This window comes from Zophobas morio, unplaced genomic scaffold (assembly GCF_036711695.1).
Source record: "Zophobas morio isolate AGI-343-1 ecotype UQ-CSIRO unplaced genomic scaffold, CSIRO_AGI_Zmor_V1 ptg000005l, whole genome shotgun sequence".
Classification (NCBI taxonomy): Eukaryota; Metazoa; Arthropoda; class Insecta; order Coleoptera; family Tenebrionidae; genus Zophobas; species Zophobas morio.
In genome coordinates, this window is record NW_026972110.1 from 6,780,127 (window position 1) to 6,806,130 (window position 26,004).

General features: G+C 33.9%; 1 protein-coding gene across 2 annotated transcripts in view; it reads left to right on the forward strand.

The window, feature by feature from the left end:
* Positions 1 to 24,688, forward strand: part of LOC135122534 (retinal guanylyl cyclase 2) — a 217,168-nt gene extending 192,480 nt beyond the window's left edge. The window contains exons 13-17 of one of the 2 annotated variants that reach the window (XM_064046770.1): positions 4,114 to 4,306; positions 4,360 to 4,537; positions 15,548 to 15,769; positions 19,418 to 19,694; positions 23,035 to 24,688. In XM_064046770.1, the coding sequence (XP_063902840.1) occupies positions 4,114 to 4,306; positions 4,360 to 4,537; positions 15,548 to 15,769; positions 19,418 to 19,694; positions 23,035 to 23,187 (1,023 nt within the window). In that variant the 3' untranslated portion in view covers positions 23,188 to 24,688. Of the gene's footprint in view, positions 1 to 4,113; positions 4,307 to 4,359; positions 4,538 to 13,465; positions 14,001 to 15,547; positions 15,770 to 19,417; positions 19,695 to 23,034 lie in introns of those variants that run through there. The other variant, XM_064046771.1, reaches the window with a different exon arrangement.
* The last annotated feature ends 1,316 nt before the right edge of the window (positions 24,689 to 26,004 follow it).

Consider the following 26,004-nt stretch of genomic DNA (forward strand, 5'->3'; position numbering starts at 1 on the left):
TGGTTTATGAATCGGTCTTTAATTTTTATGTTAGATAACCAGATTTTTCGAAAATATTGTATAACAAAATTTTACAATTTACTTAAAATCTGCCAACTTGATTAAACTAAAAACGGGTTACCTCACTTTCCCTAAATGTTGGGAATAATGTTGTTGTGAGTATTATAACAAACCACACGTCTTTGTTTATGGGAGTTAATCTAAAAAAAAAAGTAAAATTCGTAAAATCAAATTTTACAATTGTTCCAAGAAACTTTACACCCATTTTTAACATTCAAATAATTTAATCATTTCATTAAAAAAAAATAAAGAAAATCAATTTTGAGAATTTTATTTTTTTCCAAGATAACCCCTATGCGCGAAAATATGCGTATGGATTGAAAAAACACATCGTATACAAACGTTTCTAGTGAGTTTTTTTTATGACATCATCAACATTTTCAGCAACGATTCGTATATCAATTTGAATAGGTGCACTGGTGCAGTTTAATACTACGTATTTCTAACAGGAATGTATCCTCAAATTTTAGAGAAAATGGGATTGGCAATAAAAAATATCGCTTCATTCATTAATTTTTTCGACTCACTTTGTACAGGCAATTCTAGAAAATATCAATGCATTGATAAGCAACAACTGTAGATTCTTTATACTATGAATATTTTATATTTTATTCGGCAAAAAATAAAGATGCCTTTATCAAATTTTTTGGGAGGGGATAAATAGATAAATTTTGGCTAAAGATTTACTACTCTTACAATAACCGTAAAACATTTACAAGATTTCAGAGTTTATTGATCAATCAGAAACTGCAAAACCGAATGCTTTGAAATCTTGCATACGAAACCATGGTAAATTTGTAATCAAAATATCAGTTTATTCCTTCCAAAAAATTTACAACTTTATTTCAAAAATTTGCCGTATAAATCGTAACGAAAATGTGCACAGTATGATCAGTCTATACTTGTAATTTATCATTCCATTCATGTTTTTTAGAATTGCTTATACATGGTGATTAAAAAAAAATTAACGACGTCAAACGTTTTTACAAACATGTTCGTAATCAAATATCTGGCTCGGTTACCACTCCGCAACTAAAAGATGAAAATGGTCGTGTCATCGAGGATTGTGCTAGTGTGGCTGAGATTTTTGCACAAACTTTTTCTAGTGCATTCACGATTGCGCCGAACAACATACTTCCAAACTTGGCTGGACCTAGTCATGGTCTTTATCTTGACAGTGTTGAGTTTCCAGAAACGGTCGTTTGCGCGAAACTGAAAAAATTAAAATGTACTAAGTCGCCTGGTCCAGATGAAATTAATGCCTCGCTTTTGCTAAACTGTGCTGACTCTCTTGCCCAACCTTTAAGTCGTCTGATGGAGCAGTCATTCTCCCAGGGAACTCTACCGAGTGACTGGTGGATAGCCATAGTTCGCCCTATATTTAAAAAAGGGGACAACTTCTGTTCAACAAATTATCGTCCTGTTAGTTTGACTTCGTTAGTTGTTAAGATAATGGAATCAATAATTTATGAATCTATCCTAAAATTTGTTACTGAACATCAACTTGTACCAATGGAGCAGCATGGTTTCCTCCCGGGAAAATCCATCATATCCAATCTTCTTTGTTGTCTTTCTGACTGGACAAAAGAACTTGACTTGGGAAACTCGGTTGATGTCATCTACTTGGATTTCTCTAAAGCTTTTGATCGTGTGCCTAAGCGTCATTTGTTGTTTAAGCTCCAGCATTTAGGTATTAGGGGAAATCTTTACCAGTGGATTGACGCTTTCTTATCGGAGCGGACATTCAGAGTGAGGGTCGGTGGTGCGTTAAGTAACTGTGTACAAGTTTTAAGTGGTGTGCCGCAGGGATCCGTTCTTGGGCCGCTACTGTTCATAGTTTATACAGCCGATTTGAAATTTAGGTTGAGGTCCTCATTTGCCATGTACGCAGATGATGTTAAATTGTATAACTTAAGTAGTAGCTGGATGGCATTGACTCAAGACCTTCTGGAAGTGTGCAAATGGAGCTCGGAATGGTTACTTCCACTTAATATTGCAAAATGTAGAGTTCTTTACATTGGGAACGCCAATCCCCAACATACCTATTTGATAGACGGTGTAGATATGTGTAAATCTGATTCCCACGTCGACTTAGGGGTACTTGTCACGTCCACTCTTTCTTGGTCCGAACATGTCTTGAGTACTATTAGAAAGGCGAACAAAATGGTGTATTTGTTGGGGAGAGCATTTGCGAGAAGTCATATATCTGTCATTAGCAAGCTCTATAAGAGTTATGTCAGGCCAGTTCTTGAGTTTGCCAATTACATATGGTCTCCAATTCTTCAACGGGATATAGAGTTATTAGAATCTGTGCAAAGAAGGGCCACAAGAATTCCATTTGGTAGAATTCGGCCGCAGTATGCTGACAGACTTGTAATGATGGGTCTTCCAACGCTTTCCAATCGGCGTAAGAGAGGTGACCTAATTTTAACTTTTCGGGCGCTTAAAGATCCGCAATCGCCCATCAGGCATTTGTTTCCCCTGAATACACTTAGTAGAACTAGAGGGCATTGTTTTAAACTAGTGAAGGATAAATTCCGCTCCACAGTGAGGCAACATTTTATTTCTAATAGAGTTTTCGAGACGTGGAACGCCTTACCAGCCAGTATTGTTGAAGCTGATACAGTGACAAATTTCAAAATTAAATTTGATAATTATAATGGTTAAAATTAATTGGATTCGTTTGTTAGTTAGGTAGCTAGGTAGCGCGGGCATAGCAGGCTAGGCCTCTGCCCGAACGCAAAACTAATAATAATAATAATAATAATAATAACTTTATTTATTAATTGAATTCGGAACCTTTGTCCCTAAAATTTGGGAATGCTATATTGTTATTGTTAAGTTTACACTACACCTATCCAAATTGATACACGTGTCCTTGTAAAAATGTTGATGATATCATCACAAATTTTTGTAAAGGAAAAAATTCATTTGAAACATACGCGTAGCACGCTTCTTTACATTTACTTTAACATTACATTCATATCTTTATTTTAACTTATAAAGGTTTTCATAAAAAAAATAAAAGTCACAAATCAAATTCTGTAATTTTTCGAAAAAGCTGGAAATGGTTTATTATTCTAAAATATAGGATTACAACTGCAGCCCATTTAAACTGTAACCAAAGTTATTAAATGTAAATATGTTGTACTTTTTTGTGATGTATAGATCCACATTTTCAGCATAGGAGTAATAACTGTAAAAATCATTATCGCAGATGTGAAAGAAAAGCAAAAACTACAAAAAATAATAGTAATCTTTAAACACAATCGGTCGCTGATTTAAATGTTAATGTAATAAAGAATATGAGGTCAAGCTGATGTTCGTAGAATCATATCAAGTCCGTGCTTTTAAATTTTCTTAAATAACCGCAACAGGAGCGCTTTTGCGTTTATAAAAGTCATTAAATTTTTACATCAGCACACACATCAAACAGCTAACAGAAAATTTAACAAACGTTCCTCTCATTAGTACAAAAACTTCTCTCGCCTGTTTTCTCAAACGAAAAAAACACCGCTCTCTCTTTTAATTCCGATAATGTAAACTCTAGAGGCTATTACCACACTACTCCTAAACAACGAAATTTTACGTAAACGTGTAGTATCACTTACCTAATAAAGTAATAATTTCCTGTGTTAACACTTTTATACTTCAACTGACAAAATCGTAGTTCCATCAATATTAATCTTAGGTAATGCTTCTAGCAAGTATATAAGCTCTCGTCTCTAGATAATCATTTGCAACCAGTTTTAAAATTTTCAGTTAAATTTTACTGTAAAAGCTGAATAAATACCATTAAGATATTTCTGAAAAGGAATCACACAATTCAAAGAGCTTTTTGTTAACATTTGTTGAAAATCTGACGGAATTCAATTGTAAATTAACCACCTCATTTCTCACTTGAACGAATGTTGCATTTGCTGTAGCATTTGATCATTGCAGTAAGCTGAAAGCTCCCTGAAAGCTTTATCAAGTACACTCAATTTTAAAAATGTGCAAGACGCGTTCGGCGTGCTTTTAGCTTAAATGCATTTCACTGGTATTTTCTCGTAGATTGCCACAATGGCCCTCGATTTATTACATCAAAGCGGTCGGTTTCGCATAACACACCTTCCCGGCACTCCTTTGAGGCTAAGGATAGGCCTCCATACGGGTCCCTGCTGCGCCGGTGTCGTCGGATTGACAATGCCGAGGTATTGCTTATTTGGGGACACGGTTAATACTGCCTCAAGAATGGAATCAACAGGTGTGTATCATCACATGCATTTGTAAGCAGACATCATTTAAATATGTGCTCAGGTGCGGCGTGGAGGATTCATCTCTCCGAAGCGACGAAAGAAAGATTGGAGAGAGCCGGGGGTTATCAGCTGGAGTACAGAGGCCCTACGGAAATAAAAGGAAAGGGGACAATGCACACGTATTGGCTTCTGGGAAAAGCCGGCTTCGATAAACCTCTCCCCGTTCCACCATCTCTAGAGTAAGTGTTCATCTACACATATATGTACTTGTCGTGTTCTCTAAAAGAAGCTTTGAAAATACGCTTTAATGTGAATACGGCGCTAAAAGCTTTCAGAAGCGCTCTTTTTAAATGAATAGCGTGCTTATAACGTTTTAATAAGGAATATATGGCGATTGCTTTGAGATTGGTATTAGTGTCACATGATACTGCTGTTGGCAAATGCTTTTATCGTTAAGTAAAACGAAAACAATTTTTTTGAGAAAAATCTATTGATGGCACTGTAGTAAATTGTAAGACGTAATATTTATCTTCTAATTTAATATATAGTTGATTAAGGACTTAACGTTCATTATTTGTCCAACAATCTGACTGGAATTTTTTCGTACTAGTTGCATCGTTATATTGTTTCCTCACAAGGAAGTCTAGATTTTAGATACAGTTGAAATGCAACATTTCTTTATTGTATTATGTGCAGTATGTGCCATTTCAAATGGCAACAACATTTTAATTTTAGTAATATCTTCGTTAGTCTTGAAGTTTTGCTTTTTTAAGTTTCAGTGAATTATGAAAACAAATATAACTGCAAATATTAGATATTGTAGTGACTCTTGATAAGAACAAGAAAGCAGTGGCAGTTTTGGGAAAGTTGAAAATTTAAATTCAGTCTCAATTCGGTAGGTCCCAAAAATCCGAAATGTGGCATTTTGAGGCAACAAAAAATTCCTCATCTAAGTTGTATTTTTTATTTGTTTATATTACATACTAGATAGATATACCTCTAAATTTTTCGTACTAAAGATATTTTCAGGTAAAATGGCCCAACCAAAGCGAAACAGAGGGGACCGTAGGCGCTGTACTTGGTTATGTGAAAAATGTTCGAACATCTCGATTTTTGATTCGTCACCCAGGAACGAGGGGCGACTATCAAGTCAAAAATCTTAAATGGCACTATGAGTCAAAAGACATCGTGTGAAGCTCTACTAATTCTCTTTCTGACAGTGTTTGAATTTTTACAGTCGGTCGATTGGTTACTGAGAAATTATAAATAAAAATCGACAAAATATCACCTCTTTTTAGTTACTCGTTAACAATGTCAACGTAATAAATGTTGAAAATGACCTTCATTCACCACCATACAAACATAACAAAAATACGTCCTCGAATCAAAAATCGACCTGTCCGAGCATTTTTCACAGAATCAAGTACAGCGCCTACGGTCCCGTCTGTTTCATTATATTTGGACCACCTGTATAATGTCGCTCACTGTATAAACAAAATTGCTTACATTTTCACCTCTGAAAATTTTTCTGAATTTGTTAAATAGTTGTTACCGTTACTTTTTCTTTAAAGTATCTCCAAATTTCTTTAGCATAGACGCAGCTATGATACTCGGATTTGTTTCTACTGAAGAAGTCAGCGGCAAACCTACTGTTTCTAATTTTACAATATTGTTAAAAAATAAAACCATGGGCCGAGTAGACGCGCCACCCATGGCCAATTCAGTACAAGCTTCCCGAAGTTCTGGAAGGAAAACTGGTTGTTTTAAAAGGGACCACAATCGGAAGTAAGTCAATTCAAGTCGAAGCGAGCCCTGAGTACGATCACGTTACTATAAGACAGGAGAATTATTCGGTGTACTTTATCACTATTAGTTTTATGTTCTATTTATCTGTCAAAGAATAAATCGTTGAGTTTTTACCCACGCCGCATTAATTCCCGTAAATCGTAACACTTGTGTCAGGGTTGAGATTCAAGATTAATACCTCATTGGTTCTACGAAAAACGAACAGACAGGTTGGACACGAATTCTGGAGAACTGCAGCAATAGAGGAACAAGTAAATCAGATAATAGATGATGGCTATGCTTGCATAGATGGACGCAAGAAACAAAAAATGGACTAAAAGATGTACGCAAGTAAGAAAGAAATGGATAAAAATATGGACGCAAGAGACGAGAAAATGGAAGAAAAATGGAAATGTTGGTTACAAAAATAAGTACGGCTTCTAGCCAGCGAGTGTATCGATCTACCATGGTAAGGCAGTAACGACAACCCTCTGAGAGTGGCATAATTACTATGTCTAAGTGCACGTGCTCAAACGGGATTGATGGTGGCGAGAACGTACCGACGGGCGAAGAGACGTGGCGTGAAATCTTCGAACGCTGGGACTCTACGTTGTTGCGGGTCCACTCTCGACAATCTGCTTCGACCAATGGTCAGACGTAACGTTGCATCACCAGTTTTACGGTGGCTTTAATGCCCGGATGGGATAGACGGTGGATCGATTCGAATGCAGCTCGGCGAAACGACCCGGTGACGAAAGGACGGGCTATTCGCGTGGAGACGTCGCAGACTACCGATACGTCGAAGCCTGGGATTCGTACCAGCCTGTTCGAAGTCTTTATAGTTCCTCATTTTGCTGTTGTGCTGCTACCAGAGCCTGAAAATCGATCGAGTCTCCAGGGCGGAAAAGACCATCTGCCACAACATTTTCGGTCCCTGCAATGTGGCGAATGTCAGTCGTGAATTGACTGATGAAGTCCAGATGTCGTATTTGGCGGGGTGAGGACTCGGTGTTCTTCTTCTGAAAGGCATATGTAATCGGCTTGTGGCCTGTATAGATGGTGAAAAACAGCGCCTTTACCATGTGCCTAAAATGTTTGACCGCGAGATAAACGGCTAGTAATTCTCGGTCATAAGCCCTGTAGTTTGACTCGGTGGGACTCAGTTTCTTGGAGAAGAAGTCCAACGGTTGCGAGTGACCATTGACCTTCTGTTGGAGGACTGCTCCGGCGGCGAAATCTGACGCGTCCAAAAAAATAACCAACGGTTATGTGCTGATAATGTGGCCACCGTTGCTGGTGTCCAGTTGACCGAAGTTTTTCCTTTGACGTTGCCCTGGAGAAGGTCATGCAAGGGTACTTGAGTCTCTGCCGCCTTAGGTAGGAATTTCCTAAAAAAATTCAACATACCCAAGAACAACTTTTTTACCGTATTTGGCTGCGGGAAGCTACGGATTGCCTCGACCTTTTTCACAAGTGGGCGTGTACTTGCACCCGAAACGAGTTATCCTAACAATTTGACCTCTGGCTGACCGAAAACGCATTTCATGGGATTGATAACGACGCCGTACACTCTCAAACGCTGAAACACAGTTTGCAAGTGCTGGAGGTGTTTTTCTGGTGATGCGGATGCGGCTAGGATGTCGTCGATGTATGCATAGCAGAAATCGAGACCCTGGAGCACCTTGTCCATGAATCGCTGGAACGTCTGCACTGCGTTTCGTAACCCGAACGTCATGGATTGGAATTCATACAAGTCGAATGGGGTGGTAATGGCAGTTTTCGAAACGTCTTCTTCCGCGACCGGGATCTAGTTGAATGAGCGAACCAGATCGATCGTTGAAAATATTATTTTGCCGTGTAAGGATTGCGCAAAATCTTGGATGTGCCTCACCGGGTACCTGTCGGAGCAAGTTCCCGTGTTGAGGGCACTGTAATCCCCGCATGGCCTCCATTCGTCGCCCTTCTTGGGCACCATGTAAAGCGGTAAAAATCATGAACTTTGCGAAGGAGGGACGATCCCTAGTTTGACCATGGCGTCCAATTTTCTTGCTGCCTGGTTAGAATGTGGTGGTGGGTGGAGTGTTTCACTACCATAGGTGTTCTGTCTGGCCGCGTGACTAGGAAAACTGTTGGAGGAGCTCGTGGGAAAATGGTTTTGACGGATGAGATCGCAAACTCGCGCTGCCGCCGTAAGGCCAAATTCAACGTCAACGACTTCATGAGCGGTTTTGGTATCAGGGCATGCAGGAACACACATAAGTCGGTGCCGGTGTCGATAGGAATTTTTTTCCTGTTGTCCTCTCGGTGTGCCTAATAAACGGCGCGACGTTGTTGTAAGGGCAGTGGGGTAAACGTCAACGGCCGTCGTTAACGACTGCCCTATGCGTTTCCCGCCGGTACGTAACTGTACTTACACGGCTTGCCACATCTTCTTGATTTGTCGCCAAAACCCCAGTGGGACCTCCATTGCAGCCAGCTTTTGTACCAGGGCCGCCAAGGTGCGTTCCAATCGGGCTAACGTTTCCCAGTGGGTTGATGATTGGGTCGCGGATGGATTCGTATTCGTGTCGTTTGCCGCCATCGTTTTGCTTTCACCCTCGAAATCCCGCATTCACTACGTCACAATCACTGCTAATACTCACGTTTCTTTTCTTTTTATCATGTCGGGGTCACCAGTTGTGGATATCGTTGGTGATCTAAGAAATAGCGACGGTTATGCTTTTCAAATTTTTATTAGGTCCGTACGGTTTGAGGATTCGAGGAAGAAGCAGAAAGGGTGTTTGAATTTGTCGATAGGTAGGTTTGGTTTTGGAGAGGTGGAAGCAGGTAAAGAAAAAAAGTTTAGAAATTCTAGAAGTTGGAAGAGAACGTAGGAGGACAAGTAGACGGTAGAGATAAATTAGATCCGGACATATTTACATTTGTACAGAAATTTATATACATTTTAACGTGTTTCTGGGGAACGGTTGTTCCCACAAGCAAATGAGCCTCACTGAAAAATTCTAAATGGACGTGGAAGCAAATAAACAAAAATGAAATAGCAGAAATTAAAGGTCAAGTGAAGAACATGAAAACGGATTTGGAAACTATGCAATGTTTAGAAGATCAAATGGAAACTAAATGGAAGATCGATTGAAAACTATAACACATCGAGTGGAGGACGAAATACGTCGAATGATAACCATAGAAGATAGAATGGAGAACGAAATGAAAAAGTTCGAAAAAGCATGGAGTGGTGTGAACGCCACAAATGTAATAGTCGTGCTCGATCACCATCCCCGAGAAGTACTACACAACACAGATCTCCTCACCAAAATGTACGCGAAACTAGGAACTGATATGGATAAGGCACACCCTCAAGAAGAAACTCATTAATGCGAGTGTTTTAATTAATGCCGATTGTAACAACTGCGTTTTGCTATAGCAAATATTTGTCCCAAATCGATGAACATAAAGACTGAGGGAGTTCATGCCGTTTGTAAACTAACCATGAAGATATTTCTTTACAACGAAGATGTTTCTAATAAAAATGATGAAGAAACAAAGCAACTTAGAAATTGTTGCCCTAGAGCTTGGTTGTCTAACCAGTCATCAACGCAAAGTGCCAAGAGAGTTTCTGCAGAAACACAATGGAATGTTTGCAGCTGATCTGGTATGGGAAATGTTGGTTGAAGGCGTTATAAAGAAATCAAATAGTCTTTGCCTGTAGTGCTAATCACGAAAAAAGATGAGTCAACAAAATTTTGCGTATACTGCAGGAAATTAAATGTGTAACCAAGAAGGACAGTTTGATAACACGCTCACAACATTGTCATGATCCGCGTGGTTCTCCACGTTGAATTTCAAAAGCGGCTACTCTCACGTTGTTATTCATTGAGAAGATAAGGAGAAGACCGATTCTTTGCCTACAGTGATTTGCATCAGTTTACCGTAATACCTTTTGGACTGTATAATGCTCCGGCTACTTTTGAGAGGCTAATGGAAATGGTATTACGAGGACTAATATGGATGACATGTTTGACCTCTTGAGATGACATCATGGTAATAGGAAAAACATTTGAGAAGTCTTCAACTAACCTGGATGATATATTCAGCCGCAGAAGGCAAACTTAATGTTAAATCCGAAGAAATGCCTCCTGTTCCAAAAAGAAGTAGAATTTCTGGGACATATTGTTTCGGCGGACGGGATCAAGACTCGTGGAACAAAGACCAATGCGATTCGCGAGTGGGCAATACCAAGAGATATAAACACGATTTTCAGAGGTTATTGAGATTATGCACATACTATAGAAACTTTATCAACGAATTTGCTGATATTGCTGCTTCTCTGCACAACCTGACGGATATGAAATCTCCGTTTAGTTCGACTGCTAAATGTGAAGCAGCCTTCAAGAGACTGAAGAATGAATGCACTATGCTCTAGTCTTACTCTGTCCTATCCTTAAGCATCGAGGACATAGACACGAGTAACATTGGAATAGGTGCCCTATGGTCACAAGTACAGAACAAGAAAAAAAATCATCAAATACTTCAGCAGCGTACTCTCGAAACCCGAAAGGAACTACTTTGCCGCAAGATTGTTAGTGATCATCAGGGCTGTTGAACACTTCCACAAATATCTTTATGGACCTGAATTCCTGATTAGAACCTATCACGCATACCTTATATGGCTCCTTCAGAGGGTGAAGAATGGACTATGGCTCAGCTCAGAAAAGATCAAGAGAAAGACGTGAACATCGGGTGTCTGGTCAAATGGAAAGACGATGGAATGGAACGGCTTGGCTGGTCGGAAATATTATACAAATGGCCCTTTTTTAGTGCGTTATGGAGTCAGTAGGACTCCCTGGAAATCGAGCACGAGCCTGAGAGAGTCCGGATGGGAAACATATCACCAAGCAGTTGATGCTTCTGGCCATCACAACAAAGAAAGTACCTCGAGATATGCACAACGATTTCTAAAGTTAGGGAGAGATTTTAATAGGTTTGTTGTACATCATGGTCGTCAGTGATTATTTCAGAAAATGGCTTAAAGCTAATGCCATTCTGAACCAAAGAGCTACTACTATTGCAAAGATGCTGATTGCTTTAGCTTTTTATATCACTTCTGAGAAACTTTCATCAGATGACATAATAACCTGTAAAACAATTTTGATCGACCCATTTGTGAGGACAATGTTAGTTTAGCGTCGTGAGCCGTTGTTGAGATTTTATTAATATAACATCACACTATACTATTTAGTATTTACAATAAAATTATATTTGTCCTCATGTTCACTTATCAATTGAAAAATAAATTTTGAACAAATATCAAATATGCAACAAAGTAAAAAACTCGATTAACCTTATTACAAGTTCAACGCCTTGCCGTATTTTTTCATTCTGAACAATTTTAATTTGTTTTCATCAGATTTCCATGCGAAACAGAATATTCTGATTTTGAAAATTTGATTAATCTAACTACTCGGATTTTGAAGGGGAATTATGTTGATGTCTTAATTAAAATTCACTTTGAAAAGATACTTTAGTTTACAAATGATGTCATATTCACTACGTATCAGCGACTGAAACAATTACTCTTAAAATTTAATTCTTGACTAAAACTAAAAATTACTTTTCTTTTGGAAAATATTATTTCGCATTGCCATTAACTTTTTTATTATTTACATAAAATAAAACACAACGATTGTATTAGAAGGATAAAGGGGGATATTCACTCACAATTATTGCATATCAATGCACATCGCCTGTTTTTAAAAATTTCAGATCAGAAGTATCCTCATGATTTATAGGCAACTTCGACATTTATTTTCTCTCTATGTAAATTTTTGCAAATAAATTGCTTTCTGATTCAAATTCAATATTATCTTATCTAAAACATTTGCTAGCAGTTCCATAAATATTACCATAACATTAATTAATAATATTGTTGTCGCATTTACTATTTAAATAATAATTTTTCGACTTATTATTCTAGAAAATTATGCGAAAATCTTAATTAACCCAAAACACAAGTGAATGCACATTCTAAAACCCTTTATCGTTGTCAGTAGTGTTGTCCTCTTAATTTAATTATAAGCATCTAAAACACTGAATTCCATTTATCTGTATAAATTTTATGCTTTTATAAATATGCTCATAAGATTTCTTCAAGTACGGAAGTTGCTACTGCTAAAAATTCCGTGATATTTAGAGTGGTTGTCTTGCTTTTTAAAAAATGAATTTAAAAAATAGTCCTTTTAGCTGGTGCTAGATTTAGCAACTAGTATGATATCGTAATACATATAATAGATGCAGATACATCAAAATCTGCAAATTCGACATCAAATTCATTGTTTAATATATCAAAATATTTCAAAATCTTAAATGCATAACATACAGAGTTTGAATCATTATATGTGATTGCAACAGATATTTCACTGTATCAGCATCAGTGCTAAACTCCTAAATTGCAAAATAAATAAATAAATAAACTAGTATATCAAATATAATCCTTTAACAGCCAAATAGAAACCAATAAAATAACATCCAGAATCTTCAGCGTTTCTCCAAAAATTATTTCTTTCGTTGCATTAATATTAAATTTGAAGTTTCATTTTAATAAAAGTTTCAAAACAATTATCTTAAAACGGAAGGGACTGTGAACTGTTCTCTCAAAAAGTCCATAGATAATTTTTCTGAAACAAAAATCAGGTTATTCTTTAATTATCGGAATAAATTTTGTTGTTTATTTGTTTTCTTTCGTTTATAAGTATTTATCTCTTGTTGTCTGTTGTCAGTCTGTTTCTAATCTGCGTATTTTTACTTCTTATACAATATATTTCAAAGCATTCCTAAACGTCTAACCCCCGTTGAAGATTAAATACATAAGTAAATATATGTAACGAAAATAAAGTTTCATAAATTTTTCGTTTTAAAAATATATATATAACGTCTGTGACACATTACATATAAAATGTGAAAGTATCTTTAACACATATTTCTCAAATTTCCCATTTACTATTCTATTGTGATAGGAGGGGAGTGTAACTTCATTACATACGTTTCTCGAAAATTTTCTTACTACATTATTGTGACAGGAAACGTGATCTAAAAATGAAAAGAAGTTCTCTTGTAAGTTTCTATTAAGAGGTGAAATTTACTTTCAAATGAATCAACTGGTGAATAGTGAATTTATATGATATACCGTTATTCACATCTGATAAGTAGGACTACCAACATTAATAATTAAAATTATTATATGGTTTGTAAGGAAGAGTTTTGTACTAATTACTATAATTTTTATTTACTTCTTTGAGCTAACACATTATCGTGATTGTTGTTAAAAATAATTTTGTTTTATCTAAGTAGGTAACTTTTTTCCATGCTTTCTTATATTTCATCAGGGAAAGTCACGGGTAAGATATTTTAACATTATTATTATTATTATTTTATGTCTGATTAAATAATGAAAAACTGTTCTAACCCAGTAGGTATTACAAAATTATCTGTTAAAATCATTATGTTCGTAACTATACACCTGTATGTAGAACATAGATTAATTAATCCAATACCTACATAAGAAGAAATGTAAAGCCGGAATTCCACTGAGGCAACACTGAACGACATGTTGCTTGATACTTGTTGCCTAGTGTTGCCTGTTGTAGGCGTGCGACAATGTGGCATAAAATTTCAATTAATGTCGCTGTGTGTTGCTTCTATGGAAAAATTTTGTGTAGCATGCCTCAATGCCGCATGCTACATGTTGCCTCAGTGGAATTCCGGCTTAAGAATTGAAATCACTTATCTCCAGACTGCAACAATCTCCGCTCGAATATACCTACTAGTCATGTCAATTTTTTCTGTTTATATTTTTAAATACATATAAATGACGTTACTATATTTTTTACCATTTATACTTACTTTAATTCGAGTGTGTAAATTCACAGAATAGAATTGTGTACATAACAGAGTACATAAAAATTTTACCATCACAAATAATATGCATTTTAAGGAATTCGTTTTTTCTACTGGTAGTAACACCACAGGTTGGTGCTTTTGAAATATTAGTAATTTGCTGAAGGGTGAATCGATAGAAAAGGTCTCCACCTTCGTAAAATTTTATTATTAATATAATTTATTGTTATTTATGTATAACTAGAAAAAAAAAATTATCGTTTTTGTTTTTGAGGAAACACTATACATAGTTTTTCCATGACCACGAGATTATCGCTCGAACTCTATTTACCGAAACATGCGCTTGTTTTAATGTACCTTTACATTTTACAAACACTCAAAAGTACATTAGATATCAGTGTCGTATGAGAGTTATTTTGATATTGGAAGATATTGTGTGTGATAAAAATGAATTATTTGCACCGGGAACAGAACAGAGCACTCGGAAGTTGGCACATTTATTATATTTAAATATTGTAACTGACAGCAGCTACGCGTCAAGTAATTAATTTTCTTATTAGCACACAAGGTTATAACGACTAAATTAAAAAGTAATCATGAAAAACTGACGTAGCGTTCGTGTTTTAGCAGACAGCAGAGGATTAGTGCCCAGCGAGATTATCAGCAGTAAAGTCAAACATTAAGTTTATATGTGTGCTTACAAAAACATCCCAGAAACATATCGTTAAACAAAGAAAATAAACACCAAAAATGATAATGACAGACCGATGCTCACAACTCTAATATTTACATTATAAAAAAAGTATATCGGTATATGTGTGAAAAAGTTTGCTGTTGTTTTTTAATAGGAGTATTATTTAATATTTTTACGTTAACTTATTAACTTAAATCTTAAAAAATAGCACAAAACGCACGAAACGTTCATGGAACCCTTGATGATAATATCTTAGACAGAAAAGGATCCAAGTGTCCTATTATGGCGGCAGTTTTCTTGCAAACGTCGTTGAGATTCAAAAGATGGGTATCCTTTCAGACTTCAATTCAAAGTGAGTCTTAGGAAGAGTTTTATTCATTAGAAATAAATTTGCCATATGTACAGAATACAGAATAATAACTAATGACAATTTGAAAATTTAACTTAAGCCTAGAGACACAACACAACCTGTTGTAGCTTTGTAATTAGATTAATATACCTACATATACATAATTCAGTAAAAACAAACAAATGACTAAGAAAGTTATATAAAAAAATAAAAGTAATAATTCCACAAATTGTAGATATAAATATGACTTAAATATTGATTGATTGCTACATTTATCAATCTACTCTCCACAATAAGAAAATTAACAATTAATAAAATATAAGCAGTTATTTGTTTGCTTATTAATTGCTCCTTCAAAACTGTGTACGAATACAATATTCATCCTACCAGTAGACAACTAAGTATAATAATTAACTCTTCATAAAATTCTTCTATCCAATATTTCATATATCGATGATATTGAACGTTAATGCTTTTCTTTTGTTAATTTTTGTGGTCGCTTTTAATTGCCACATGATATTCATGCAGATTAGACGAAAGTCTTGTTATTACGAAGTCGATATCTGGTAATTTGAAGCACGAGGAAACGACGGCGTCGGGAGATTCGATTTCAGTGGAATCTCGTCAACAGCCCGTCACCGAGGATCATCAACCAAAATCACCTAACCCCAACCCTTCTTTTATTAAAACAATGGAACATTCGAAATTCTCCGCCCTTGTGAAAGCCCAGGAAGACGCGTCAAATACAAGGTAAGAGAATTTTGTTGGTGTTTTTGTAAACTGAGCTAGTTATTTTGTTGTCAATTTTAAGTTAGGTGTCGTTTTTAACGTTGTATTGAGGAATTTCCTCTCTTTGTACCTACATGTTTCAGTTAAGTATGATATGTTATTATTAAATAGTTTCGAATCTGTTGAATGTTTGACATTTTGAAATTTTGTATTTACTTTATCGTGTATGTATAATGTACATTTTGTATCAAGGGGCTGAAAGCTGCTTTTTTTATCTTGATACTAGAGTGTCATTTTCAGAATTCCAGATATACCTAGTCTATTTTACTTACACCCTGTTATAATTTTATTCATGTTTTTCAAGTAGCGTTATAATTATTATCAGTCAAATCAAATGTGATTGCTATCCGTATATTTAATAATGAATATTTTTATGACAATTTGTGTAAGACTCTGGCAATCAATGATTGTGATATTATGAACGAAATTCTAATATTCTACAACAGTTTGGGACTCTTGGTATTCACAAAAAGTGCGACATTTTTTGTTGATTGTTCTATTCAAACTGTGGAACATTATAGTTAGTATGCAGTTCCAACTGTTAGAACTCCCACGCTAATTAGAAAGTATCTTGTCTTTACTTGCTTTACTTCGCGAGCCCAAGCTAGGGGAATACTATAATAGGGTCCGTTTGGTCAATAGCTAATTTCGTGTTTCCACTGCCTTTCATAACTCGTAGCTAGAAGATTAAAAAAAAAATAGATCTCAGGTTTCAGTCTGTCTGTGGTCTGTTGGTGATGTTTATTAAGCAACTGATCTCCGAAACTAGTTACTGCACGTATTACTGTGAAATTCTAGGTGTGTTTTAAGAATACCAAAATTGGTTTTATCATTTCCATCAAAGTTTGTCCTATTTAAATTTTATTAAATAATATACTTACTTCTATTTGTTATTTATTGACCCGCCTTTATTTTCTGCCTTACAAGTAGATTTAAAAAATAAATAAAGTACAACATTTCAAAATTTAACTTAGAAACTATACAACCGACTTCTCTGCAATGTCGTGAACCATTTAATGTTAGTGTAGGTAAGGTTTATTAAAACCGCTAACTAAACTTTATCTGTTAAACCCGTCCAAAAATTTGGTGACGTCAACTTGAAATTTTCACTCTAAAAATGTGCACAGCACCTACTATGTGCTTACACTTGTAATTTATTAGTGCACCGATGTTTTTTTACGATTGCTTATACAGGATGTTAAAGAAATTAATAAATGAAGCAATTTAGGTTTTTCATTAAATAGAAAACAGTTTATCTCATTTTCCTGAAATTCTGAGATTAAAGTGCAAAGTTTAGTGTATCTAGGAAACTGAATCGATTCGATTATGTTTCAGGAGCAAATAACTTTACACCAGTTTTTCAGTATACACGGAAATTGAACACGCACCTACCGATACACTGGATATTAGGCACAGATTAGACACATACATCAACTTTAGTTTTTCTGTGCTTACATTTCTCCATTTCATTTATTGACGAAATTACCCTACCTTCTCGAAAAGATGAGAATACTCTTTATTTAAAATACCTTTTTTTTTAAGAATGTGAAACCTTCTCGAGTGTCTTTTTTTAAGCATATTTAGATCTTCTCGGGGCTCCCAACTGTCTTTTTTTATGAAGGTGAAACCTTTATTTTTCTATTAAACTGTGACTAGTATATTGTTTTACTCGATAGAGGTTATCACGAAAAAGTAAAATTCCGGAAAATTAAATTTTATAATTTTTCAGAGAAGCAGTATTTGTTGGACTGCACTTCAGAAGCGAGGGAAGTTCTGTCGAAATAACTTTCGACCATTTTTTTTTAATTTAAAAAAGCAAATATACCTCCAAAAAGAATGGTATACATACATTTTCAGCAATGGGAAAGCAAACAGCTTCATCGTTAAAGCTTCCAAATGCTGAAATGTACACGGGCACACATTTCTCAGATCATCAACTACCCTCCTCACAGATACTGGTGGAAATACCACCATTCGAAGGAGATATGGTGGACGAAAATCGACATTAATAGGCGAAGGATATGCTGACGATTCCAAGAGCAATAAAATCTATTGGTCATAAAATTACGGCATCAATGTAACAAAGTAGTGCACGCTTCAACACTTCAGTATCAAATAAATTTATAATATGTCAACAATGGATATTAATTTGACTAATTATTCTAATTTTACCATTAATCTTCCTCATAATAGTTTCGCCAGAGAAAATGAAATTATACAAACAAGTGTACCCGAAACCTGCGTCAATGGGAGTAGAAATAAATAATATTCTACCTATGTTAACGTACCTCATCTTTGTGACTAACCGCCAAACATATCCGCGTGAATGACTAAATTAATAAGTTTTAGTAAATTATTTGCTCTGACAGAACTCTTGATTTCTAGTTCGTGTTAATTATCTCTCAATATATACTTGTGTACTTAGATGTTACAATTTTGTGCCGACAATCAATAGGGTGTGTAAACTGCTAATAGAATCATTTAAGTAATCACAAAATTGTTTTTGTTCTTTGTTTGTTCGTTACACTTCGACGTATTATGAAATTCCTTGAAATATTTACTAATTTTTTAATAACCACCTGCTTCTTATCTACAGCATTCTTCTGTGTTGTTGCGTGTGTTGTTACCAATTTTTTCAATGTTATTTCTTACAAGTTGTCGACTAACACGTGAAAAATATGTTTCCAAATAATTATAATTGTCGAACATCCAGTTAGAAGCGGGATTAATGTGGATAAAAAAAGCAGAAATAAGCTTCAGGCAATACATAATTAAACAAGCAAAACTTTTTAACTTTCCTTGTTAGTATATTAACTTTGATACTGTAAAGCAACAGTATCAAAGTTTTTACATAAATATGAGTTTGCGACATTAAAGATATTCGATATTTTACAATTTCCTTATTACGGTATTTTCACTTTTTTTTGTATTTTTTAATTGGACACTAAGGAGTACGAATACTGTGTGAAATCAGACTCAACGAATATAGAAATTGTGAATATAAAAACTAAAGTCTAATTACCATGATAACCGTAAAAGATAAACTTTGTTTAATAATCGAGTTAATTTAACCACTTAGGAAAATTAGCAGTCGCAGGATTGTAATGTTTTTGAGTTTCCCTTAAAAACAACTTTATTAATTTTTGTGAAATTACATATATAGCATTGTAGCTAATGCATATTCACGTATACAGTGTTATATTAATTGTAATATAAAATTCAAAGGAAATTTTAATAAACTAAATTTTTCAACAAATATTTCTTTGATATAAAATAATTACGATTTTTAAAAGATAGGTGAAAGAGTGGATTGTATAATTTTGCTAGATCAGTTGGATATATATAACCTCCCTGTACGTAACTATTTCATTGCCTGAACTCAGCGGGAACAATCGTGATAGTAATTATACCACTCATGACATCACGTTGCTGTTAAATTAAATCTCCTATTTTCTCATGATGGTGTCGCAAAAAATATTTTTTCTTAAAACAGTAATTCTTAACTAACTCACATTAATTATTTCAGAAAACGTTTATTGAGCGAGCTGCTCTTTTAATTTATCATAGTTTTTATCCATTCTCAATAAATCAGCTATTATACGCTTTCAGACACGATTATCACATGGTAAAAAGTACATCAAGTGACACTCCAATGTCTCTAGGAACTCCGGTATCGGCAACTGAAGTCGCGGCGGCATTGTTGGGAGCATCAACCAGTTCATTGTGCGGATTTCGAAGACATCGCAAAATCGAAGAGGAAGATCTGAGTACACCGTATAATCATTACAAATGTCTTAGTCCGAAACATCGAATTGGGAAATTGCTTCGAAGACAGTTTAGCCTGGACAGAACTGAAGAAATTAGGTCAGAAGAATCTATGCAAATCGTAAGTAATCAACGGAGTAATAGACTAGTAAAGCTTCGCCTCATATATGATTTGACGCTTTTGCACACTGTAATAATTTTGGAAGGAAAATTTCATCTGTATGCTTTATAAAAATTGTATTGTCGGAATTTTAATATTATAAACTTCTCTGTTGTTTTAACAAAATTGACATTTTTTCAAACTATAGGTCCTACTTGTACTGCACGAATTAGAGTAAAATTATTAAATTTAGCGGTATGTACAGAACTTCTTAATTATAATTTTATAAACATATTTCCCTTGTTTACAAAACAGTTTATCTTCTTCTGCAACCCTAATTTAATATGAACACAGAAACTTCACATAAAACCTTTTCCAGGAGGCGTATTTTACAACCACCTAATAACACAGAGAGAATACTGATGTACACAGACTTGCAGATAAGTGAATAATTCGCGTAATTACTTCATTAACATGAGAACGAAACATTTAACTTCTAAACATGTTTAACCTCACAGAAACTGCCTTGTGTTTGCAGTATCCCAACTCATGTGTTCCGTCTCATTTCCTACATATTGATTAAATTAGATTAATTTTTGTAAATTTTGGTTACAGTTGACGTCTGCAAATTTTATCACTTTTCCATATTCATTAAATGTATCTTAAAGTAGATATCTAAAGTATGCTTGAAATTCCACAGCAATCGGTACAATCGTCTAAAAAGATTTTCTTCAAAATTTTGCTCATAAGCTGTTGACAGAGACATAATAATAGACAAAGGTAAACAAGAATTTACATTTTTGTATTTATTAATAAATAAATAATAATAAACTAGTATTATTATGAGCTGTGAAACGTCAGGAGACACGACATTCGTCGGCTTTGAAAGTAATAACGAAGTAAATGAAAGAGCTAATTATTCGAGCGTTGAATATGATAATAACAACTATACTCTGCAATTTAAAAGATTGATAATATGGAAGTACGGCAAAAGCATTTGCTAAGGTTTATGAATATGATGGAGTTTTATCCTCGCTGCTATGTTGTTAATTATTATATTGTGTTAGCTGTAAACAAACATAATGATAAATGCAATTTTGATGTTAGTCGAAAGTCTTATTCCGGGAAAGAAACCTATTTACAAAAAGTATATAATAATAATATTGAACCAGTTGAAATACATCATTTAGAAACAATGATAATGACAATTTCTCAATTCGTATATCGTTTTTGATTCTCTTCTAGTTTATTTTTTATAAATTGTGACAGCGATGTACATAAAAAATCAATTAAATCTATTAATGTTCATGTTATGATTATTTTCGTTTTTCTTGATATTTTCTTGTTCAGAATTGCTCAGATGTGTTGTTAAAAAATAATAATTTATTAATTTTTCAATGGATAAAATTTGTTTTTATAATTTTTTTTTATAATTTATTTTATATATTGATCTGAGTTCCAATGTTCGTTAAGTTTAACATTAATTTTAAAGCAACTCCCTATTTCAAAAGTTCAAATATGTGTGAAACGTTAAAACTCAGGTACTGTTAATCATTAATGCAAAAATAAATTAAAAACAAATAACGTAAAACTTTAATCCAGGTAGCATCTTCACATCACGTATTTGCATTCTGCCTTCGCTTTGCTGGAGTAACTGATTTATTAAACCAAGCAACAGTAACATGATAACTAAAAGTTATTTTCGACAAGTACGTCTTCGATGAAAACTTTTCGGCACCCAACTCATCCCGAACTAACTAAACTTTTCAAGTACCTGTTACTTTCCAGTTACCCTAAAGCACTCCGATTTAACACCGACTCCAACACTGGGTCGACTGTTTTTAAATGAAATTCAAGCATGTTCATGTTTTTTACTTTAAACGAGCTAAATTCTGAAAAAACGATATTGGGTATGTAAAATTATTATTTGTTATTCGTTATATGTTTTCAAGAAGATTCTATTGAATTAGTCAATTACTAAACAATATCATATGAGCGCAGGTTAGTATCTAATAAGTTTTATAAATGCGGTCAGTCGAAGAATAGTATCATAGTAGTCATAGTTAAGCAATAGCAGTTAGGCATGTTGAATTTTTTTTTGAAAATGTGTTTTTTGCAATATTAACTAAGTACATGACATTGTAATAGGAAAGTTTTATCATTTTGCACAAATTAATAATTGGAATTATGAAAACAATGTTTTTCATACAGTGAAATGAAAATGACGAAATTGAAACCAGAAAATTTACATAACTAAATGAACTTTCGAATATAGGAGTTAATTTACACGTTTTAAAAATACATCAATCACTCACACGTTATGATTGTTCTGTAATGTAGCCTTCCGTTTGCTGAAAACTTTTTCAGCAATGACTGACAACTGTAATTATAACAATAATATGGGCTGAAGGATTTTTTTCAAACAAAAACCAATTTACATTTTAAATGATGAGTAGCTTCATTTAAAGATCTAAATACTTGTTCCAATATTCATGCTTACCCATATCTACTTATAATTCATTTTTATGTTCACAATATTTTACAATAATTTAATTGTTCTTGTAAGATCAAAAACCTATTCATTAAAAAGCAATTATTTCTAAAAAATATTCAGTTGTGTTTTATGTAACTTACCTAGAAAATATGTTCCTAATTTCAAACGGATTTAGGGGCATGCATAAATAGCAATTGTTTTGCATTAGGAGATCTCTTTATAAATTATGTTATAAGCAGGGCGCGAAAATCGCGCAGTAATCCAATCTGCCTTGAATTAGAAATCTCAAGGCCAGGCGTTTATGTTGACAATTATTTATTGTTCTGAAAATTTGCGTTATAGGTTATCACCGTCCTTGAAAAAAACTTATAACAATGGCGAAACCAAAGACTGCCTACAAACCACCAAAGCACTATCTTATGTTTTATATTTTTACTGAAAAAAACTAAAGTGATAATGCTTGTGCAATCGGCGTGGTAAATTTTGTGCATGAGCTCGCTTAGTTAGGTTGACTAATGTACTGGCGGTTCTTGCAATATTTGCACCTTTATTCAAATGGATTTGCAAATTAATTCTGCAGTGAAGGATGAAAATCTAAGTTTGTATTAATCTTTTCATTTGTCAAAACAAAGCGCCTTAAGAAAAGATAAAAAGTAAATATAAGTTTCCTGCATACCTAACAGTATGAATATTAGGAAGAAATGTATACATATCTACGTATATGCGTTTAATATTAAGTTTTATCTAACGGCCTGCGTCGAATTTAATTTAACCAAATTTAGACTATGAACTCAAAGTGCGGCAATTTGAAAAGAATATCCTTCGTGTCGAAAAACTGCTGTTTTCAATTGAAGTTTTATGTTTCAGGGGAGCCCTAGGCTATTTAAACAAAATTCAGCTGGAGCTGCAGATCTAGAGAAAATAGAAGAAGTTCCGATGAAAATTCCAGTTTCGCCTGCACCGAGTACAACTCCTTTGCAGTGCAGTTTGTCGATATCAGTAGATTCTCTAATTCACTAGGGAGAGAAAAAATAGAATCAACTTGACGTAACAATACAATAATATATTAGACAATCACGTCGGTCTTTGTTTTGATTAGACTAGTTTATTTGAAATTTCTAATTCCGTAATATAATAATTGATTACCGTAGAAAATGACAAACCATCATACGTTATTCGTTAATGTTATAATGTTATGAACATTAGATTTCAGTTGACTACCAGATATTGTGTGCGACATCAAGTTTAGTTTTACATGTATACTGTTATTACTGTTTCTCGTTCGAATGACAAAATTTAATTTAAAAAAATTAAAACATTTAAAAACAAATTTTTAAGACAATAATTTTCAGTCAATTGTTTAAACTTTTCTGTCACAAGCACAATCTCGCTCAACGTTAAAGATAGGTACAGACTTACTAGTTTAATAATAACGGTAACAATAATTATTTCTACTTTTGACTTTTCAGAGAACCAGAATTTCAGAGCAATAAATCTGCCAAAAGTAAAGCCTTCTGACATTCTTTGTTGCTTAAGTCATCTTAAGATTTAATTTTTAATTTTGGCATCTTAAGCTTTGAGTGAGAAATTGCTTGTATGTACAACGCACTCGTTAAAATCAAATGCAGTAAACTCGAATAAAAAACAAAAGAGCGGTAATCACAGATGCATATTTTTTTTATTTGATGTAGTGTTGTAGGTATACCTACCTATAGCAATAATGTGTGTTATCAATACTCAGTACCTGTCATCTTCAAAAAAATAATTTAGTGTGGTCATAAATTTCCAAAACTAGCTAGTGAACAATTTACTCCTCAAATGTTGTGTTCAAAAAAATAAAAAAAGAACGATAAAAACACGATCAGAGACAGCCATGATAATTTTTCTTCAATCTCTACTACATTTTAAACACACACTTTCAAATTAAAAGTAATGTGACAAGACGAACATTCCATCAAAGACAAATCTTCAAAAATACATGGCTGTCTTCGATTGTGTTTTTATTGGTCTCTTGGTATAATACTAGAAATCTGCATTTCTTTGTAATTGGAATTTTAAGATTGGAACGCAGCATTTAAGATTCTTAATTACAAAATGTCATGTGTTTTTATTTGCTGACCTAAAACATGATTGCAAAATACTGAAACTTTTCATATTCGTGCTGTTTTTCAGCTCGTTTGCGGTGTATCTAACTGATAAATAATATTTCATATACCTACATGTATGATACCTACTTATACACTACGTGTCTTTCTTTCTGTTGTATGAACACTCGTTACGTTTTAGGTATATAATATAGAATTTAAGATGAAAATGAAACGCACATTTCTTGACTTAGCTATACCTACATATACCCTTTAAAATGCGATCATCAAATATCTGTGAATGAATGTATTATTTCAAAAAACTAGGTAATAGAGATTTAGTTAATGTATTATTTTTTTCTAGTTTGAATGTGAATGTTTTTTTATACCTAGTCATATTTATATCAAACATAATTGTAATTAATATAAGTAGACAATCCACTCAAAAAGTCTTAAATTAGACTTAAAATCAATGTTGATATGTTTAAATATATATGAATGTTGTTAATACGTATTAATGAATAGATTTATCAACATCTTTTCTATTCGAATTCATTCACATAATTTTATCTGTAAATAAACACAATAAAAAATTAAAGACTGCTCAGCATATATTTTTTTAATGTGATACCCTTGCCATATTTTAACTAGCAAATAATATATTGCGTAATGTATATAGACCTACAAAGTTAAGACGAGAGGCGAAATGTTCGTACGGCATAAGACCTCCACCTAATAGTATTTTTTTAAATAGAAGTACTTATTTTATGAAAGCTCATTTTAAAGCTCTTTTAATAGCAATCTGACAATGTTACTTTCTCAGTCAGAATTATTTTATTATCAGACAAAAAAAAAATATAATGAATGAACCATTGAAATTATTGTCAATGTTCTCTATTTAACGTAAACATAACGGTTGATAATGATAGATCCTATTCATATTCTCTGACATTCTTGAACGATTCATTTACGCAATTGTTACAACAGTGATAATACTTGGTAATTTCTCTATCATAATTGTTGTAAGATTATGTATTCGACACCTAAACTTACATCATTTGGGGCAAAATTTGCAATTAAAAGGATCTATAATCCCTTGAAGTATTTGTAAATAAACATGTGCAGTCAAATTTTCTTTATAAAACAAACAACTCTGTCGATTAAAACACATTCAAAGAGAAAGAATAATCATCTCATCAATCATCGCTAAAAGCAAAATCAAAAACTACAGTCCATTCAGCTTCCTTTATACAGGGTTTCTATAAATAATTATCAGGTGTCAGTAGGTCATGTAAAAGTGCCGCCACTCTCTCTTGAACTATACTAAATGCCCAAGGACGCATGACAAATACCACACGCATCTGTATAACTGGTTGCCTAAATGTTTCATATACTTTAGAAAAGTATATCAAAAGTCTATACTAGGGACTCTAGCTGGCAATATTGTGAAGGGACTGTAAGGAAAATCAATTTCTGATCAAATATATTAATTGAAATACGGTTGGCATAAATGTTTTTCATTTGAAATGTAATGAAAAAAGTAAAATCGTCGTCTTCGTTGATTCGCTAGTTCCGAGTCTCTCCAACAGGGGCGGCTTGTCCTATGAGGCAGGTGAGGCAGTGCCTCACCAATGAATTTTACGCCTTATTAGGATTTTTATTATTTTATACGGACACATTTCGGCCAATAATTTGTGTCTTTTTTCTAAAATTTTAAAAATAAATATAGAAAATTATATTCTTATTTTTATCT